The sequence below is a fragment of the Miniopterus schreibersii genome (assembly GCF_964146895.1).
Source record: "Miniopterus schreibersii genome assembly, chromosome: 3".
NCBI lineage: Eukaryota > Metazoa > Chordata > Mammalia > Chiroptera > Miniopteridae > Miniopterus > Miniopterus schreibersii.
The window spans coordinates 97,868,503-97,881,517 of NC_138103.1; the positions used below are offsets into that span (position 1 = coordinate 97,868,503).

Consider the following 13,015-nt stretch of genomic DNA (forward strand, 5'->3'; position numbering starts at 1 on the left):
CTTTTCGAAAGTGCTAGCCAAGTTAGACCTGTCACATCTTCATCTTCGTCTCTCCTCTGAACACGCCCTTTGTCTATGTCTCTCTAAGAAAGTGATACTCAAAATAGTGATATACTCTAACATATCACGTTAACCTCTCGTATTTGTGCATTTTTTATAATATAGCTTAAGAGTTCTCTGTGTTGTAACAGTAATCTCATCTATATAGTGGATAAATTCAACTAATCTTTAATTTATCTTTAATTTATGTATAATCTAATCTTTAAAATATGTATAAGGTGGAGATGTGGATTTAAGAGCTAATTCGAAAGACACACCAAATGCATAACTACAAATTCTATTCCTTATCATTTTCTGGTATGTTAATTATTTGGGTTCTCAGTTGTTAGATAAGACATCCCTGTCAGCACAAAAGCAGCCCCTTTGATCAATCTGGCAAGTCTTTATACCTAATTAGGATATACCAGGGATGGAGCTGTCACACTGACAGACCTTCCTCCTGACTGACTGATTCATTAAATACTTAACTATGCTAACCATAGAGAAATATGAACAATATAACACCTATGACATGGAAATTGGAATTCAAGCATTACCCTGAAGAGATCATTAAATATTTTGATCCTTGAGTCAAAAACATCATTAAGGGAATATAAAATTCTCAAATGTAAAAAGGAGGCCTGAATAGGCCTCTTTGGTTTTTAAGAGGAAAGAATACATTTTTAGAAAGTTAAGGCCCTAAATCAGACCTAATTGGTATTCTATCTTCTGGCTTCCTTTACTATTAGTTAAAAAACACATTTTTAAAAACCAGCTTTTATTTTTATAACCAGAAGAATCTGTCAAAAGAAAGAACTTGTCATTAAAAAAATTTTTTTTAATCAAAGAAATAGATTGGAAGACTAATGCAGGGATCTTTAACAATCAAAAAGTGTGAAAAAAATGTATTACGAAAGCTTGTGATTTCAATATTTATTCGTTTATTATGAGCCACCTCTGGTTAGAACAGTTGGGTATTCACAGTTGGCAGAGTTCTCCTTTTCAAAGATTTCAGAAGAAGTTCTTAGGACACCAAACAGGAGCCACAATGTTAGACTTCTGAATAGTCACCCTATAAGTAAAATGTATAAGGCTCTCCTCAGGTCAGGTCTGAATTAACTGCTATTAATTCAAGATTAAGAGTCTAGGTCATAGGCTATAAATGGAAGATGCGAGACTTCTCATCCACCCCCTCAGTCAGAGCTTCATGAATTCTTTGTTGGACGGCAATACTGCATCCACTCGGCCATCGTTGGAGGACCTGGGAGACAAGCACTGGCGACACGGGAGTGAAATGCAGTCCCTGCTCTTAAGGAGCTCCAGTAAGAGGGACGCCAGGCAACCAAAGGGGTGTCTGAACAGAGACAAGGTTTTCAATACTGAGTTCCACAGCCCAGCTCTTCTCCAGGTAGCCATATCACCTAAGCATCCCAGCCTGCCAAATCCTGGACTTCCCTAACCAAAGCTTTTGGTGTCTTCCTGCTATTCCCTGTATTAAAATAAGCTTCATTAGCCAAACTTTCAGAATGACCCACAAGGGGACTCAGTTTACTTTCAGCCTAATTACTCTCTATTTTCCTACACTCTTCAAAGACCCAACTCAAGTTCATATCATTTACAAAATCTTTTCCCATAGATCTATTTCAGCTTCACCTTTGCCCACCCACAGCATCTTACTTAACACTGTGCCCTGATCCCATCCCTGCACCAGATTTAACCCCCTTGGTGGAGGACCATGTCTCATGTTCTTCTCATAAAACACTGCTTTTGAATGGTTAACATTTTCAAGGTCGAGCATGTCTTTCTTTCCCTTGTGGTTGTTTTTTTTTTGAGACCAGTATGGAAGAATATTGTTCAAGCAGTTTTCCAATAAAAATTACGTTCTAAGGAATGCTACTTAGTTTGCAACATGAGCTTCATTTGAAATGCATAAAACTATTCTGTAGAAATGTTGGGGGAGTGGCAGAGCATGACTATAAAGTCTAAGTAATTTAGATTTCTTCCTCTCTTCATCTCTTCCAGTGCAACTACTGTAAGATTTGAATATTTTAAAACATGCTGGTTTTATCTAGCAGAGATAAATCTATTTTGTGACCTATGAGTATAAACTCAGTCTGTAAGAACACGCTGGCAGTCTGACCAGCACACCATTAGCGCTGTTAGGATTTTCTTACTTATCAGATACCATCTACTTTGATGGTATTTATTCCTTTAATTCACTGTTAGTTTAACTAAAACCTGAATTTTATTTCCATAAACCAAAAATTCATAGAAGGCATGAAGTCCAATATCAACAAGACTCAGGACTACTCATGCTGCTTTTCATTTCCTTTTTCAGAACTTTCTAGAAGGCTACAGAAGCAGACAAAGCAGTCGCTGCTTCCTTGCCTCTCCCATGGCAACTCTACTTCATAGCTTGAGTGCTTCGATCTCTTTCAATAACCTTGTGTGAATGCCAGTTATACTTAGAAAGGACATCATTCTGACATCAATTTACTTTGGGCATCGGATGGAGGGGGGGGTCAAGTTGCCTTGGAGCCAGAAGGGTTTCAGAGCTGGAATGGACCTTCCAGGGCTGTCTAATCCAGTATTTCACAAAGTTGATCCTTAGAATGGTAACAGACGTGAAGAATGAAAGGGTTCTAGTGACAAGTGAGTTGCGACTCACTGCCTAGAAGAACAGGAAACAGGCTTCTCTATTGCAGGCCTTTTTGGGGCCTCTATAGTGCTGTGACGCAGTGTGGATCTCATGGGGTTTGGGGTGAGAAGAGCGTACGCGGCCCCTGCCTATAACGCTGTGACACAGTGTGAATCTCATAGGGCTGGGGGTGAGAAGAGTGTACGAAGGGCCTGCTCCTTCTCATCTCCTGGGCTTGAGCATTTTAGGTGAAATTTCACAGGCCCGGCATTCTCTGCAATACTCTGGGGTCAGTGAGACTTACCAGGTCCTCCATCTGCTGTGGCGTTAATTCCAATGACCTTTGTGGCTTGCTTGATAATTCCCTGATATAAAAGACTTCTAGATAGATACTGATGCCCTTTTTATCTGGTTATTGATGTCTCATCTTTTATGTTCAAGTCCAGAAACTCACTCAGAGCTGTTAGCTGACCCTCTAAAACTAGATAAACACCCTATAATTAACATCCACTTGTAAGCTTTATAATTGGCTTTAATGTCAGTCTGCCTGCTAGATAGTACACTTCATGATGCCAGTGACATTGTGCATCTCACTGCTGTGCCCGGCAAATAGCAGGTACTCAAGAAACTGTTAAATAATAGAAGTTGTAAGAAGCCATTCAAAATCACATGGGTGATTTCACTAGAGGCCTGTTTTGGAAGGTCTGAGTCTTGGGTTTTAGTGCTGACTTTGAACCTCTTTCTTGGGTAAATGAGTTTTCTCCTGAATCACCATTTTCTTATCTGTATTGAAAATATTGCTCTACTCTCACAGAGTTGTTATGGATCAATCAATATTAAGATTTGAAACACTATACTATCCTGTAAAAAATGAGAAACTTTAAAAACATAACTGAGCCTCTTATTTAAGTCTTACTTTACACCAAGCTTATGTTAAATCACAAAGAAAGAATAAAAAATAAATGGAGAGGCCAGGAGGCTTTACAATTCATCATCTAACAAACATACTCCCTTCAAGTAGGCTTATGCCAAGAATTACTATTCAGCTCCTCCTTCTGATCCTAGGTAATACCAAGAAGGGCTACATTGCCTGACCTATTGCTCAGACTTAACCTCTAAGTACTATTAATATATCTGAATTAGTGCTGGTAGGTTTCCATGGTGATTTAAGATGCAAATTTGTTCTAGTAGCCATTTAGCCATTTACACTTTATGCAGAAAAATCAGCTGACACCTTCCGAGTTTCAATGAGATGCTCAAGATTTCTGGTTAATTGCCAATTTGAGTCATAGATGTCATTTCCATTACATTGCAAATTTAAAAACAGACACTTACTGTTGGACTATTTAGGTCAGGAGGTGTAGACATGTCCCCAAACAAATCCATCCGGTCAACAGCCTTAAAAAAGTATTTGGATTAGATTCAGATGTGTCTACTCAAAAAGATTCCTTTGTATATTGTCATAATGGTTTCCTAAACTAAAGTTGAGGAAAATAGCTGTCATGATTGGATTTTCATTTAACTAATACAGATCTGATATTGGGATATTTAGGTCAGGAAGTGTAGACAGGTACCCAAACAAACCCATCTGGTCCAAACTCTTTTAAAAAGTATTTGGATTAGATTCAGATGTGTTTACTAAAAAGATTGCTTTGTGTATTGACATCAAGTGTTATACTAATGTTTAGGGAAATAGATGTTGCAATTGGATTTTCAAATAGATTCTGCGTTTGCAACTTTTATAGGAAGTAAAACCCATGTTCAAGTAAGAAATAATCATAAAGAGTCACATACGTACCAATTTCAGTTTGTTAGTTTGGTCATCAAGAGTCATTAGGGCCTCGCCTCCATTCTGAAAAGATGGCAAATATTTAAGGGTTTAGTTGGCAAGTTTGAATTTCCTAGTGTACTGGCTTGCTAAGCGGTTATAATTTTGGCACTGATCATTCAACTGTACATCTTCTTTGACCAGAAGGGTCATGAACACAGAGCAATAAGCCAGAAAGGGAGCATGCTGGGCAAGTAGCAAACAAGGGCTTATACACATTACACATGCACAATTCACAAGAAGAGAAGATGCAGTTTTACCTCTACTGCATTGTTGGCTTCTTCCATCTACGAAGAAAGACACAAATTCAGTGATCGTAGTAATTATAGTAAAAGGAAGGTAAATAAAAGAACAGATATACCTATGGGTTCACAGGCGTAAGCAAGAGAGACTCCTGTCTGCCTGACGGCCCCTTCCCCTTTTCCCATTAATACTGGATTGGAAAAGAGTTACTGGACTTCAACTTGGTAGCTCTATCTAGTCTTTAGAATCAGGGTGAAGCTTGTAGGGAGAAAAGACAGGAGTCAGGGGCGGGAAATCAGAAGTGCCTAACGAGAGCATCCACCCATTGCCTGCTGGGAAGAGCAGACAACACATTTCTCTCCTTCCCATGCTTTGGAGATTCCCCGTGGAAGCCAACTCTCCAGAGAGGCCATATGTTCACATAATGTTCAAATAAGGTCCCGAAACTGTTGTAAGTTTAATAGAATCCATATTGGGGAGTACTTGCCTTTTTCTTTTCTTCTTCCTTTTTCTTAACGTTGTAGATAACTTGAAAAAGGTCTTTAAGATCAATGACTAATGGCTCAGCCTGAAACAAGAGAAAGCATCTGTATCAGTATTTTAATCTTACTATTTTCCTCCCTTTGTCTCCCATCAGTTCTGTTTTCTTCCTTTCACTTAAAGCTCCTTACTACCCTGCCCTGTTTTATGGGGAATCACCACCATCCCCATCCCACCTCTAGATGCAGAAAAGACAGCACCATGATAATTTTCCAAGACCCTTTAGCATTTCTAGGAATAATTCCCTATTATTCCAAAATCAGCACTGACCTTATGAGAAAGCCCATTCTAATAATCCTTATGCCACTCACTTCACAGGAATCAATGACATTTTAAAAAAGATTCCTTAGACCAATAAAGACAGTCATCCTTTGAATCATTGTTTATACCTCCTCCTGTCTCCAGTTGCTTCTAGAAAGCTCTCTAGTTGAGTGACAGACACCCCTACGCTCCACCGAGGACAAGTCCCCCTCCAGGTATACCTCAAGGCTTAGTGCTTACCTGTTGCCCTGTTTTTATGGCAAAAAACTGATGCTGGCCTTCAGCTCCACACACATAACCAAATGCGCGGTTGTCTGTCACATCACGGGCAATGAAAGAAATCTTATTTACTGGATGTTCGTGCTCTATCACCTGAAAAAGGAACAGAAAAAGAAAATGATTTACTGGGAAAACTAGAATCTATTCGTAGGCTAGCACAACCAAGGACCAGATATATGAAAAGGCTAAAACATTCAAAGAAAAACATTTTCACCTCTAGTTGAAGGCTGGAGTTACATTTATCCCTGTCAGGAAGGGCTCGAAAAGGAACAGGGTAGAAAACAAAAATGGGGACAATGCTCCTCCTGGAAATATTAATACTTGCGTCTTTCTACCCCAAACATGCGATGCCTCATAGCAAGGAAGGACTGAGGGTTGGGAGACCAAGAAGTTCTAAAGTGAAGATGGGGCATATAATCTATTCCGAGTGGGTGTGTTTTCCCAACTCAGACAAACTCAGGTGAACTCAGCTAGTGGAGCGTTCACAGGGTTCCTCTGACAATGGCTCAGAGTGGCCGGGAAATAATTCCCTAAGTACTGGAACAATTATCCCCAGTACATTCTGGAAGTTACCCAATGCTATCCTCAAGTATTTCTTAGCCTCACTTAGATATCCATGTCATTACCCAGGAGTTACATGTGGCAGGGTTAGTAGTGCCCTCCCCTCTATTCCCTTGCCCCCTTCTCTTGGCTCAACTCTTCAGGGATATTTGTAGGTGGTTAGAATGTGTCTTGGCTTTTGTTTCCAAACTCCTAAGGCCACTGATAAATTCATACTGGGTATCTTAGAAGAGTTGGGGAGTGAGAGAAACTTGCTACCATTCTCTGCTGGGCTTGAGGATAGGACCTGAGAGATGAGGGAGAATGGAGGCAGCAGTGCATGAGGACCAGCAGGTGAGTAAGCATGTCCCGGGGTCCCAGGGCCCTAAGTCTGGTCAGTGGATTTTGCATATTAGATAAAAGGTACCTCTAGGAAGGAATGAATAATAACCGGAGGCCTCCCACAGGACCTTGATACAACTGAGCATCTTACAGCAATGAAGATAAACTACAAACATTGCAAGTGGATGAACGTTGAGTAGAGGATGGAAAAAAAAGTCCCAGAAGACTTGAAATTTAATAGTTTTTTTTTGTAAGACTCAAAAACAAGCAAACAAACAAGACTGTTCCTATAGGATAGAAGAACATTATCAACCGCAAGAGTGATCAAAGTTCCATCTGTGGGGTGAGGAGGGAAGAAAGAGAGAAGGGAAAAAAGGTAGGTGTGTTACAGGTAATATTCTAGCATTGGGTCAGCAAGTAAGTTTGCACATGATCAATACAGAGGTGGGCAAAAGTAGGTTTGTCGTTGGGAGCACCAGAAAGAGAGTTTATTTTTGTATTATTATTTATTAGTTATTTATTATTAATGCAGTACAACTGTAAACCTATTTCTTCTCACCACTATATATTATAGTGAGATCCATGCATAGACCTATGATAGCATCACAAACCAGGGGTTAGGGTTAGTCTGGTTCTTGTACCTGGGGTCCAGAAGAAGACCCAAGTGATACTGTAGCATACCTGTGTATACAGACTTGACACACCTGTTAGAGGAAATAAATTTCACAATAAAGTACCTTGCCTCATCACCTCCTACCCAGTTTTCCACCTTTATTTTTGGAGAAGTAATATATAACTAATTCCTACAGAATTTTGAAAAGGAAAAAGGGGAGCTAAAATCTAGTTGCAAATTGTTTGTCAAATGCAGGTGATCAGAAGTGTCAGTGAAAGTGGATTCTTACCCCAGTTTTCTCATCAATTATTTTGATCCCTGAAAGGGAAATGTTGACCCAGATCCTTTGCTTGTGTTGTCCCTGAGACCGACCAGCAGCTGCCATGCCCTGATGAGGTTCGGAAAATAAGAAAAATTTAGTTAAAAGTACTCTACGATGCTTCTGATACTAAAAACTTAAAGGACAGCTTTGTTTTCAGCTTAGTTTACCATCTATGAAAGGCCTAGGCACCGTTCCTAAGAGGGAGCAGGATGGAATAGAAGACATTGAGCCAGAACATCACTAGTTAGCTCTGCAAACTTGGACAAGCCATTCTAATTCTCCTGGCCTCGGAACAGTCACTGGTAAAGACAAGAACAGACTAGAAGATCTCCAACGAGGTTCCTTCTAGGCCCTGTCTTATTTAAAAAGCATTATTTAATTAGTTTCACACAGTGACAGTACTAGAATTCAAAAATTCAGAAAATCAAAGGGCTAACACTAAAGAACACCAGTTTCCAAATAGAGTGCCGACTTTTACCTGACTACCTCCAGGGTTGAAAATTTGACCTGGCCAAAGGGAAAGGCACGTAGAATCCTGCTAAACCAGTACAACACTCAGACTATGCAAAAAAACTCACTACTAAACTACTCATAAACTACTCATAAAATGAGGCACCACTGGATCAATTATGTGATTAGAAAAAATTATCATGCAAGTAATTGAGATATAGGTAAATATGAACTTCTACTATAATTCCCTCTGTTGGACATTTGCTGAAGATAGAGACACAGCGTGCTTTCTGCCTTTTACCTTTAGTTTCATCATAGAATCTTGGCTCATTTTATCTCCTCTTGCGTCTGGCACATCATCGATGCCAATGAGCTTGGCCTTGTATTTTACACCATCACCTTTGAATCTGGCCAAAAGATACTCATCTGTCTTTTCTGAGCCTGAGAAAAGAAAGAGATATAGGATAAAGTTTATAAATGTCCTTGAATATCAGCCCCACATTTCATCAAATATGCTCCAGGATCTCAAATCAGAGTAGTATAAATCTTGATTATACCACGATTGATGAGTGTGCAATATTCTATTCTTATTCTCACCTCCTTTGGCTAAAATTATACTGTGTAATACCGTGTATATAATGTTGGGGTGGGGAGAAAATAAACCCCTAAAGCTGCAAAATGGACTGAACTAGGGGAAGCTTAGGGAAATATGTGAGGTGGGACTTGGGGATATTCATTATAGTTTTAAAGTATTTTTAAAAAGAATATAAGGAGAAGAATGGTTTTGTTTTATAATAAAAGGAAAATAAGGTGCCACACAACACACTAACACTTGGAACCGTAAATTAGGCAGGAGGGAGTTAAGGGTCAATTGCTTTGACAATCATTCCCATCTTTATACCTTCTCCTCTGAGAAGGCCAGCGAGGTTCCACTGCCACGGCTCAAGTGTGGAAGTGAAAACCAAGCACCTCACGCAATATTCTCGCACTAAGAATGAATAAGGACTCTGGCACTTCCCAGTGGTTCTTCAGGTCAAGAGAGAGGGTCTAATAAAACAAAGATCTTGATTTTTTTTTTAAAAAAACCCAGCAAAGTGAAAAATAGGTTACTGCAAGATATTTCATATAATTGGTAGCTGCATTTATCAACTGAACAAGATGGTAGGAGAGCTGCCTGGCAGGACCCGAGTTGGGGTAACCACAGGATTCGGAGACAGGTCTTATATGTGGAGTGAACCGAACTCCAACTCTCCTGTTCCGGACTTGAGACCAGGCCAAGGCTGAAGCGAGGCCAGGGCCAGGGCCAGGGCCAGCTCTCACTTGACCCTGAACTTGTCATTTCATCAGAGGTAAGCACCGCGGGCTCCCCTCATGGGCCTCAAGGGGGCTTCCCCGTACCTTTCTTCTTTTCCTTCTTCGACGGCGCTTTTGGGGCGGCCTGTTGGTCAGGCTGACCATTAGTTGTACTCGTTTCTACCTCGTTAGACATGGCAAGAAGGCAGGTGGCAAACTCCAGCACCAGCAGACACGCAGTGACACCAGGCGGTCCCCGATGCAGGAGTCTCAAACGGACATAACCGAGTGCAGACACCTGTAGGCAGTTTAGAGGCGTAATGAGATCACAAGGCAGCAAACCCAGACTTGATGCCATAACAGGCCCACAGCTAGTGGTTCGCGAGTGCAATTCTTCAGACGCATTTTGTTCTTTCCCCTCTATTAGACTGAGCTCTGGAAGCAGGGGAGTGGGCAGGAGTGTTTCCTTTGTAGTTTCCAAAATGGAAAGAAGGTGTTTACCAGATTTTTCTTTAATCAATTGGTATCTGGTAACATTTAATGATTATCTAGCTAAGTAGTTTGTGTTGGATCTTTGGCAGAAAAATCTGGCCTGAAAGATAGGGATCAAAATGTGTCACACACAGAAAAATAAGGTTTCACAGCAACAGAGAAACAAATTGAATGCTGAGCTTGAGAAAAATTGCAACTGGCACATGAAGCTGGGTATTATAAATTCTGGTTCTTTAAAAAAATCCTTCTACTGTAAAAGCAGTGTCAAGAGTTGAGTTGTGAATTTTATCATGTCAATATTTTTTAAAATGTTAGGATTCTGCATATAATCTCCAGGGCTTGTCTAAGCACTAGACTTTAAAAGATGCCCACTTTTTTGACATTAACACATATATCAGGGAGAGAATGAATTTATGGGGTGTCTGTTGTGCAATTTATTGAGTGTGAATACTTTTATACTATTATTTAGCATAAAATTACTATCGTCAACACGGCTGTGGTATGTGTTCTCATAAAGCTCCCACAGGTATCACAGTAGGTAAAACAGAAAAGTGCAGAGTCATTGTAAGCACATGGAAGTGAACTAAAGTTTCAGAAACAGGTTCGTTCACCTCCTAGGAGTCAGTTTCTTCTCAGCTCCTGAGAGAGCTAGAGACAGATTCACTTTCTAAGTAGACTGACTACCAAAGGCAAAGAAAAGCCTCTCAGAGGTTCAATATCCTGTGAAGACCACCTACGGGCTGGCGGTGCACTCTTCCACCCCAAGAAACCTCTCAATTCTGTGCCTATAGCACCCATTTATTTGAGCTTTTTCATTCACCACATGGGAATATGTGCTATTTGTTAGATGCTCGAAAGATATAAGTTTCAAGTTTTTGCTCAATGAGCTTCAACTGCACTTGCTTGCTTCATGAATGTCCACGTGTTTTCCTGGAGCTCAGTTCTTAATCTCTGCCCCCAGGAGTTTTTAAATAGTTTTCATAGTCCTAATAGTCTTAAAAAACATATACATACATAAATGCATAGATCTATGTATGATTAATGTTATCTGAATTATTCCATTTAGAGATTTAGTAGTTAGTTTTGCTCAAAGATACCTGACTAGTAAATAGCCAGATGGAAGTCTCTGCATGTGGATGTCTTATAGAGACCTCAAAATTATTTTTACTCAAGACTTCTTTGGGGGCCAAACACTATTAGCCTTTTACCTGCATTAACTCCAAAATTTATAGTAACCGTGAGTATTAGGAAACAGTGTCATTTCCCTTTCCCTGAGGGAAAGCCAAGGCATAGAGGTTTTAACCTACACAGATACAAATAATAGAACCTGGGTTTAGCCCAGGCTGTCTGGCCCCAAACCAGAGTTCCTCAAATGCAACGCTGATGGATCTCATCTGAGAAATCTCATACTAGTGACAGAGGTGCTCTGTTATACACCTGTAGTGGCCCCCAAAAGATATGTCCAGTTCTAACATCCAAACCTTTTCATGTGGCCTATTTGTGAAAAGGGTACTGGCAGTTGTAATTAAGGATCTTGAATTGGGATCATCCTGGATCTAGGGAGGGCCCTAAATCCCATAACACATGTCCTTAAAGAAAGGCAAAGAAAGATTTGAGACATAGAGACACACAAAGGAGAAGGTGACAGGAAGACAGAAGTGAAGATAAGATTGATGCTCCTAAAAATCAGGAACTCCAAGGACTGCCAATGTCCACCGGAAGCTAGGAGAGAGGCACATTATGGGTTCTCTCTGAGAGCCTCCAGAACAAAACACCCTGCTGACATCTTGATTTAGGGCGTCTGGCCCCCAGGACTGTGAGAGAATAAATTTCTGTGGTTTTACACCATCTAGCTTTTGATAACTTGTTATGGCAACCCGAGGAAACTAATACAACACCTCTATTTTGTGTGCTTTGATTGGTTTCAGTGGTTCCTATGATTTGTTTCCTGATGATATGATAAATCTCCTAGTCATACCCGTACTCTGCCAATTTCAGAAAGCCAATAATCGTTTTCTTAATTTCAGAGAATTTATTCCAATCCAAGGGATATTACCCATGTTAACATCAGGAGGTGAGGCTGAGCTCTAAGGGGACTGACATTGACATTCATCTTCCTGCATCCTGACCTTCTCCTCAGTGGGCCATTTCCAATAAGGAAAACACTTCCCATGACCCTGTAGTCCTCTGATCATCTCATGATCCTTTCATGATTAAACATGTAAAATTGATGGTCTCCTACCCTGTGCCTTTTCGTATTCCCTTCCCCTCAACTTACTGTTCATCTCAATTCTAGTCTTATAAGGTCAACTTCAACTGCCGATGGGTCTCTTGACCAAAGCCAATGATTTTGCTTTTCACCATTTTGAGTGTATCTGACTGCAAGCATCAGACGCCTATACCTTTTCGTGAACTTCTTTCCCCATACTTTTTGCTCCCATGACAACCTAGAATCTCTAGTCCATGGTGTGTTTGCTAATTTGGGATTATCTAGATTTCTTTCTAAATAATGAAGTTCTTTTAAATGTTAGAATAATGTTGGACTCTTTCCTGCTTAGTCTTGTGATGGCTCCCCTTGCATTTAGGACAAAGATAACAGAGTTTTTTGTTTTGTTTGTGAAACTCAAACATTTTGCCCCTCTTTCCTTCAATTCCCTTTCCTTCCACTCTTGTATACCAACTCCAGGTTCTTCATTTAATTTAGAGCACTTTTTGTTTCATGGCTCCTCGCCTTTTTACATTTTCTGAGCTCCTTTGTCCCCCACAGCCTACCCATCCAGCTACCTCTTTGTCCTTGAAGCTTCCCTCCTCCCCACAGTTCTGGTTGAAAAGTAACCTGGGTGTAAGAGTTTGTTGACCATCTTTGAAGCTTGATATTGTACTGTTCTGTAGGATATTATTCTGACAAGAAATAACTGAGCCCATTTTATTGGCAAATTTTCCTCTAAAGTGAGAATATTTTAAAGGGATTTGAATGCCACAAAGGACTTTGAGGGGCTTGGTAGAGGGAATGGCAGTGTATGGTTTAGTTATGAAAATGATAGAAGACGTAACAACCTCACAACTCAAGACCAGATATTGAATCTGGTGTTGGCCAACTGGGCTGGCATGGGAGGGTTCTGGAGTGAGCAGTGC

General features: G+C 40.3%; 1 protein-coding gene across 3 annotated transcripts in view; it reads right to left on the reverse strand.

The window, feature by feature from the left end:
• Positions 1-13,015, reverse strand: part of DAB2 (DAB adaptor protein 2) — a 48,428-nt gene that overhangs the window by 11,202 nt on the left and 24,211 nt on the right. For all 3 annotated transcript variants that reach the window (XM_081133132.1, XM_081133131.1, XM_081133130.1), the window contains exons 2-9: positions 9,494-9,686; positions 8,397-8,536; positions 7,613-7,711; positions 5,790-5,921; positions 5,236-5,316; positions 4,766-4,792; positions 4,476-4,529; positions 4,013-4,075 (exon numbers count right to left, since the gene is read on the reverse strand). In XM_081133132.1, the coding sequence (XP_080989258.1) occupies positions 4,013-4,075; positions 4,476-4,529; positions 4,766-4,792; positions 5,236-5,316; positions 5,790-5,921; positions 7,613-7,711; positions 8,397-8,536; positions 9,494-9,584 (687 nt within the window). In that variant the 5' untranslated portion in view covers positions 9,585-9,686. The remainder of the gene's footprint in view (positions 1-4,012; positions 4,076-4,475; positions 4,530-4,765; positions 4,793-5,235; positions 5,317-5,789; positions 5,922-7,612; positions 7,712-8,396; positions 8,537-9,493; positions 9,687-13,015) is intronic.